The sequence below is a fragment of the Exserohilum turcica genome (assembly GCF_000359705.1).
Source record: "Exserohilum turcica Et28A unplaced genomic scaffold SETTUscaffold_10, whole genome shotgun sequence".
Taxonomy (NCBI): Eukaryota; Fungi; Ascomycota; class Dothideomycetes; order Pleosporales; family Pleosporaceae; genus Exserohilum; species Exserohilum turcicum.
The window spans coordinates 266,539-274,763 of record NW_007359915.1 but is presented as its reverse complement, the minus strand read 5'-3'; the positions used below and the strand labels follow the sequence as shown (position 1 = coordinate 274,763).

General features: G+C 53.5%; 2 protein-coding genes across 2 annotated transcripts; both read left to right on the top strand.

Moving 5' to 3' along the window:
* Window positions 1-906: 906 nt before the first annotated feature.
* SETTUDRAFT_101545 (uncharacterized protein) lies at window positions 907-2,426 on the top strand (the record flags this gene model as incomplete). Its single annotated transcript, XM_008023248.1, has 3 exons — window positions 907-1,324; window positions 1,385-1,729; window positions 1,777-2,426. The coding sequence occupies 3 exons, from the start codon at window positions 907-909 to the stop codon at window positions 2,424-2,426; spliced, it is 1,413 nt and encodes a 470-aa protein (XP_008021439.1).
* Window positions 2,427-3,858: 1,432 nt separating this feature from the next.
* On the top strand, window positions 3,859-4,330 carry SETTUDRAFT_166604 (uncharacterized protein). The gene has a single exon (XM_008023247.1). It carries the CDS (start codon window positions 3,867-3,869, stop codon window positions 4,143-4,145), a length of 279 nt encoding a protein of 92 aa, XP_008021438.1. The 5' UTR covers window positions 3,859-3,866; the 3' UTR covers window positions 4,146-4,330.
* The last annotated feature ends 3,895 nt before the right edge of the window (window positions 4,331-8,225 follow it).

Genomic DNA, 8,225 nt, shown 5'->3' with positions numbered 1-8,225 from the left:
GACATGACAGGCAAAGTATCCCAAACAGCGGACAGTGCGAAGGGTCCGAGAGCCACCAGGTCATGGACGCTTGGACGCTCTGGGCTTCTCGCACTCACACACCCCTTCCATCCATCCCATCCACCCATCCCGCACATCACTTGGTCCATGCGGGCCCACCAACAGCAACCTGGCCGCTTGGCCTCCAGAAGATGATCTTGTGCTTGTGAGGAAGGAGGGTTGTTGAACCCTGTGAAATCCTTTGGTGCAGAAAAGGCGCCCTAACGCAGCAGTCCAGTTGCGTAGTAGCGCGGCCATTGCCTCGCCACTTTTAATCATCCACGCATTCAACCAAACAGCATGGTCTGAATTTCGACGTGCCAGTGCTGCCACTCTTGCTCGGTCGAGTCCCTACTTCTCTTCGTCGTATGCAGGCCGCCCATTGCTTTTGGCGCCCCGGCTACTTCTGACCATCTTCAATGCACCCCCGCTGAGGCCACCACGGCTATGCGAACGACTAACTGACATTAGCTGTCACTGGTGTCAGTGCGCAACTGCTTCACCATCTCCTCCTACTACTTGGTCTTATTTACCAGGCCCTTGTCTATCCCCGTTCTCGGCCCCGGCTGTCAGTGCGTTTACGAAAGCATTGATTAGATCACGAATCCCATGGCACGGTAGATCAGCAACTGTCCCGCCATCCACTCCCGCAGACAAAACATCGTCGTGTCGGCTACAACGTTTGAGAAGTCGCTTTGCCCGACATTCTAGGTATGTACAACCCCGTTTAGCTTCATGTCCATCACTTGCTCGGTGGGGCTGCCCCGAACTTTAAACATTCGATGCTTATATCCTCAGGTATTTCAATGCGCCACCAGGTTTGGAGCGCTGACACTCGGGTCTTGCCACGCCAACATTACGCCTCACATGGCTGTAGTCACAGAACGCCGCGCAAAGAAGACAATCTCTCGACTTGAACACTCGCTGCTTTTACAGCCCGTTCAAGACGCAATGTCCCTGACGCCTCCGGACCAACCCTCTGGCTTTAGTCATTCCCATGCCGCCGATATTACCACCTCCACCACCACTCCTAGCCCCACAGATCGACTCGAGCACCTCACAGGCACCCTAACTAGCCAGGATCCTGCCACACAAGCTCACAGCAACAACAACAGCTCGAGTAAAAAGAGACGCGCGTTCAAGACAAAGACAGCTGGAGAGCTCCGCAAGTCCTCGTCAACTCCACACATGCGTCACTTAGCTATTGGAACCCCCGGCGACGTTTCGCCAACAAACAACAAGCCGCGCAACAAGCTCGGCTATCATCGCACTTCAGTCGCTTGTGGTGAGTGAGAAAGCTTGCCGTGGTTCGTCGTGGGTTGCTAACTGACTGGTCACACCACAGGTCATTGCCGACGGAGGAAGATTCGATGCCTCTTAGCACCCGACGACCGTCATGGTCGCTGCTCCAACTGCATTCGATTGAAGAAGGAATGCAACTTCTACCCCGTAGAGCACAACCCTGACATGCCGCCATCTCAGTCAGTCTCGTCCAAGTCGGGCAGCGCGGTTCAGCCGGCAACACCGGTCTCTTCCTCACCTAGACACCCCCTATCTGCCTCTGGCGACACAATGGGTGATTTCCGTACGCCCTTCTCGGGGCCTCCTCCGTCGGCGGCGCAGCCTCTAACCTACGGATACCCCATGGAGCTCGAAAACGACCCGCACCACGTGCCTAGCTCAAACGGCTGTAAGTGTCGTGTACCCGCCATTTGCGCAGCTCACTAACCATTGCAGTACCTGTACAGCAACCCTCATATCCTTACCCACCCTCAATAGACACGCAGTGGCCTCCAGCCAACGGCTTTTTGCCGTCTTCTACAGTGGCTGAAAGCCCATCATGGCGACACTCGCCCTCGACGGTCAACTCTGCTTACGGCAGTGAATCCAACGTTTCAGGCGGCCATACGCCAGCTGCTATGAGCACAAGCTCGACAATGTCCTACGGCCACCAAGATGGCCACTGGGCTCAACAGCCATCATTCCAACCACCATCGCGCTCAATGTCGTATGGCAACATTGAGGGCCTCCAGCAATATCCTGGCCAAGGCCTTGGGATCCAAAACGACACCTTTCGACGAACCTCTCCATATCCCTACTCGACAACAATAGACACAAATTCAGGCGTACACGCTACTACCACATTGGGCTGCTCAAGCGCCGCACCTCTCTCAGCGTCCATGGCGCCAAATAATTCGTATTATCCCCCAGCCTGGTCTTCATACGATACGATGCCAAACTACGGCCCACCCTTGCCCTCGTCAGGGCGATCGATGAGCGCACAATGGTTTGCAGAGCCAGTGCACCTGAATCGGGTACAAGAGGAAGTTACACCAGCCATGGGATTCAACCAGCAAGGTTTGCCACAATTCTACTCAGCGTCTTAGGATGCCTGCACATGTCAGGGGCTCTCACGGCGTGAGCCGGGGTCCGGTGTGACACGGAGAATCTGGGATCAAAGTTCCTCCACTATACTTCATACACACGTTTGCACTAGACCGACTTATCCGCAAAAAATGGTCCATCCTACAACACGCGTCTTTGTTGGGGTGAAAAAAAGATTATACATGGAGTTGCCATGCGTGATAGTGGCTACATTCATGACAAATGGTTCGGTAATTCTGATTTTCCATTTCGGTCAGCGATACACTTGGGGAGGCGTGTTGGCATTGATGCATTTTAGTGCACAACTGGATAAATGCGATGGTTTCCTTGCATTGCGCCTTTGCAAGAAGGGAAGAGAGAGAGAGAGAGAGAGAGAAAGAGAAAGGGTATGTTTCTCTTTTCTCCGTTCTCTTTTGGTTTTGTTACATTTCTTTTTTTTTCATTTTCGAGCGTCTTCTCTACACATTTCCATAGGGGCATTTCAGTCAGTCATCTTTGTAGAAACAGGAGGAATTAGATCATCGCGATCCAGGCGGAGAAGCAGCAGGCCAAATCAGGGGCTCGCGCATTACGCTTGTCATAGCATGTGCAGACAATTGGATACGCAGAATTTCAAGATAACGCTACTTCACCGCCAGCACACGTCGGCAAATGGAACAGGGCAGACTGGTGTGTCCTTGGTTGCTTGCGTGGCGCCTCCGCACCGCATGATGATGCCTTGCTGTCGATGGCTAGTTTTGAGGCAAGGCCCATGCGGGAGTTTTACGTCGATGTCTTTCTCCGCCATGAGCTAGGTGTCAAGCGTTCGAGACAACGTTGACGTCGCAATCATGTTTTGAACAGGGTTTCGTTTTTGCTCATGCCTCAGCAACGGGAGGCGTCTCGTCTGTTTTTCCCCGAAGAAGCAAAGGGTATTCTCATGCGCAACCATGCCGCTGGTCTTTGGGCGCGCGCTGCCTGCGCTTATTCGGGATGCGCCCGGCGTGGAGAGGGCAAATTGCACGCAGGCAAGCTGCTATTAACCAGCATGATCCGAAACATGCGTTGCCTGGATCAATCGTTTCCACATATCAGCGACGGCGGAGGCGGGCGCACAGCCCAAAAAGTCACAGCATTGGTTCGTTCGGATGGGGTGAACCCGCAAAACTGGGAAGAAAAAAAAAACGCACTGACGTTCCATGGTGCCATTATCATTATCGATTTGCCTGGTACCTGCGTCTCGTCGCCCACTTCTCTCCCTCTCTTCCTCTCGACCAACATCAACATGGGGCTGTGTTATCGAAAAAACCCTCCCCTCGGGCGTTTGTGCACAAATTATCCACGACCATCAGACAATGTCTCCAATTGCCGAACCGTCGTCGGTCCCTTTGGCCTCCCCACCCCCCTACCCTAACGCGACTTTATCCTGACCCCACCCCCCACCCACCCCAAATAAAGACTCAATGACGTTTGAGACGACCGAGTGTCTGTGTGTTTGTCTGTGTGTTTGTCTGTGTAAGCGAGGCGCAGTCTTATTACAGTACACATGGAGAGTCAGGACAGCCTTGCAGCAGGCATCCGTCCGACTAGCAATTCTACGAGATTGCACAACTCGACGCTCAGACCCTGTCCCGTCTGCCCTCACGGTGCTTCACAGCCTGTCGCATGTTATGGAGAGGGTGGACGAGTGTGCGCACATACACACGCATTACATGGACGGCTCTCTCGGCCTCGGTCATTGAGTGGTTGAATGCCTGGGTGGGGACTTGGAAAAGAGGAGGCATAGGAAACAGGCACAGGCGTATCTGCTCCCCACTTGTTTCTCCACGGTCTTGTAGCGACTTGGGCAAGACAGGACAGGGATGAGAGAGACAATGAGAGAAGGAAAAGCAGCAAATGTTACGGCCGCATTTGGTCCCTCTCAAACCCCTCCCCTCTCCTCCCCCCCGGAGCATCAGACGATGGTGATTTTGTTTTGCGAGGATGTTGCGGAGGGTGAACGGAAATTGCTTTTCCAGGACCCATTATCCTCCGTCGGTTCGTTTTACATGGGGGGTTGTGGGTGCAAGAGAGGGTGAGAACATGCCGACTTGCCTTTTTTTTTCTTCCTCTTCTTTCTTTTCCTTCTTCTTGCCTTCTCCCTCCCCACTACCACACAGCTGGGAAGGAGGCCCGTTGACTGTTGCTCTGGAAAGGCGCTTGCACCCGTTTTGGAGGCGGTGGCCCGCGATCGCTCAGACGAAGTGAATCATGCATTATCAGAAAGAGCCTCGGTTGGTGATGATCCTCTCGGCCATGTTACTGAAAGAGGATTGGTATGAGGCAGGCAGAGTGTTTCCGACTAAGAGGATAAGGAAGTGGGCGTACATGAGCAGTGGGGGTGGGACATGGTTTACGAGAGAAGATGTGCCTTTTGCTTATTCCCAGCCAGCAGCGAGCACGAGTGCAGGATCCGCTGTGCGTGGGCATGTGCAAAAGCGGGTCTCTGGTGAAGGGTCTGCGTGTGGAGAGAGACAGAGAGGTGCGTTGGATGACTAGCCTGCAGCGTAGTGGATGCAGGAGTCGTATCGGGCATGGCTAGGCGTGCGGCGCTCGTGTTGGCAGCACGTATGAGGGCTCATCGAAGTTGATTCTCTCGACATCTCTGGGACCCAAGGAAGCACTACGACGTTGCACGAAACAATGGTGGCACATGGGGCGCTACACACGGTCGAGTGACACGGTGCTGCAGCCCTATGCAGCGACGACGACGACTTGTGCGTACACAAGCAGACGGCTACAGCATCATCCAGACGGTTGCATCTTGCTTGTGGCCTGGGCAGGCTTCGCAATCCTGCCAGGCCACACCAATCGCATCTGGGCCCGGTGGCCGTGTTCCCCGTGTGGTTAGGCGGGCGTGTCTTGTGGGTTTTTTTGCTGCTGGGTCCAGTTGTGGCATCCAGTCCGGGCCAGTCCAGTCCATCCAGTCCATCCAGGCTATCCAAGCCATCCAGGCCATCCAGTCCCATCCAATCCATCCAATCCCTCCAACAAAGCCCCCCATGACCTCTGGGCGACGGTTCCGGGGGGGCCGACACACCACCACGGCCATGCTATCGTCGTCGTCGTCGTCGTCGACTTGCACCACGCCGACATCAACGTCACTAGCGCCATCACGATCGGCCGCTGCCGTCTGACAGTTCATCGGCGCTTGAACCCTGCCATGTACCGCCAGTATGTAAGCCAAGGTTGCAACGCTTGTCCGCAATCCCATGGCCCAAGTCCCAATCTCTGCCACGCGAAGCAACCATGTGCAGCGCTGCGCATGTGGACAACGGCTTTCTCTCTCTCTCTACCACTGCTCTCCGAGGCATACCCTCCCACAGGCACCAGCAGCTTGCAGAAACCATCACGTCACATTACTTGGACGCGTTGCCGCAAACAGGAACCCTGTCGGATCGGCCTGTCCGCTTCTTTCGCCAGCCACCCCCAGCGTACCGTACCTCCCGTTCCGCCGCATCAGAAAACAACAGACTCCACAGTGGCCGATGAAGGCGATGCAGACACTGACTTTTCTGCCCACTTGTCGATACTGACTCTGTATACACTGACACAGCTAGACTACAACCCTGGTCAAGCCACGCCCACGGCATTGCAAACACGCAACCCCCCCAACGAGTCAGAGCAGCATGCAGCCACTACCTTTCGCAATCTTCAGCCAATGGGCCCTCCAACCACCATAGCACTGCATGCACGCAAAGCAGCGTGACCTCAAAGACATGCGCTCTGCTCTCCACCGCGCCGCATCCTCGCGTCTGGTTACATTAGCCGTCAATCATCCACCTTTGATCCTTCCACCCGACCCGGCCAGCAAATCCGAACTACGCCACACGCATACATATAGACGTGCATCTGACAAACAATCGAGCGCATGTCGGTGGAAATTGACAGGCCATTTGGCTTGGGGACAAGCAACCACGCCATCGGTCTGCTTTGGCTTCCCCCTCCCCCTCCCCACCACTGCACCCGCCGTAAAAAGCTCCAACTCAATCGGTCCTACTTTTCTCGTCACATACTACATTCGTCACATACTACATGCCTGTAGGCGTCGTCGTCGTCGTAGTCGTCGCTCTCCGCACCCGCCATGGCGGTGGCTGGTTTTTTTGGCGTCGCGTCACAAAAATCGGTACGGCATGGCGCAAGCGTGGCGCGCTGCACCAACTGAACATGCAGCGTATGCGAGAAAACCCGCTAAAATAGTCTGGGGACAAACGGCATTTTCCATGCTGGCTGGCTACTTTGCGTACAGGACAAGCAAGCCCCCTCCCCCTCCCAAAGTTTGTTGCTTTTCTATTGTATCTGCGTGTCAATATGTGTGTGAAAGTACCTGCATCACTGGTGCCGTTCTATGTTCACACACACACACATACCCACCCATCCACACCACCCACACAGCAGCATGCACACGTCTCTCTTTCTGTCTCTCTACACATCTGTGCTTTGTCTTTGATGCGTTTTAGCGCGCCCCTCCGCCCCTCCCCATTTTCGCTTTTCTTTGCTGTCTGCGATTGATCGTGCTTCCGCGCCTACACCCCCCCCCCATCCCGCTGATGATGTGCATTAACCGGGTTTCGTTGCAGACTACCCACACCACCTTTTTTTTTGCGAAAGCCACCTTTTTTTTAATGCTGCATCGCGGAACTAAGGCAAGTGGAGAGGGAAAGTGGGTGTGCATGTGTGAGTGGGAAACGCGGCGCGCGGCACCCCCCCCCCCATCGCATGCAAAAGCGCGCAAAGTGGGTTTGGGTTTTGGCAAGCAGCATTCAACTGCAAGTCATCCCTAGTTTGGGCGTTTTTAATTTTATTTTTCCTTTTCCCTTCCTTTTTCTTTCTCTTCTCTCTCTTTCAAAAGTCGGAGGTCCGAATGTGTCGGAGGCCCCCCCCCCCCACATTACTTGGTTTGAATTTACTGGACCATTTCTTTTTTTCGTCTGCCTCTTTTCCAGTTTGGAATTTACTAGTCTTGTTTTTGGGCAAGAGAAGCGTGAGGCGTTGCTATTATGCCCATGACTGGCTGTGCTCTGCTGTGCTGTGCTTGCCATGTTGCTATGTGGCCATCCATTGCATTGGTATCCATGTATGGTGATCTTCCTTTACTTGCTTGCTTGCTTACCTGCATCGCATCATGCAGATGGCGAAAGAAGAGAAGGAAAAAAAGAAATTCAAAAATACGGCCTTCGGAGGGAAAAAAAAGGACGGCAACGTTATGATGCATCATCCCATCCGAAAGAAGAAGCACAAGAATTCCCCCCCCCCCCCGCCCGCCCGAAAAAAAAAGTCTTCGAACAGTTTCCTTCTTCTGTCTGATTTTTTTCTTCTCTTCTTTCCTATCTTCCTTTCCCATCCAAATTCTTTCCCCTCTTTTCTTCCTTCCTTGCTTCCTTTCTTCCTTTCCACTGCATAACCCATTCCTGTCTTACCAATCTTTTCCTTTTCTCCCTCCTAGATATCTACCCCTCCCCCCCTTTTTTTTTGGAAGTATGTGATTGTGTATGTGGATATGTGAATAGTTCGGTTTTTCGAAACGCTCGCTGCTTGATATAGTAGTCTTAATTTTCGAAGGGGGGGGAAAGGCTGGTGGAAGCATACAACCGCGGGCGTTGTGCGAAGGGAACAAGAGGGAGATGAGAGGGGAGACAGGCTTTTTTTTGTCTTCCTCTTTCTCTGTATACATTTTCCTTTCTTTCTTTCTTTCTTTCTTTCTGGCCTTCTTACATGTTTGCCTGGTGAGTACTAAAGAACGATGGGGGGGGGGGGGGGGGGGGGGGGGAAAAAAAAAAAAA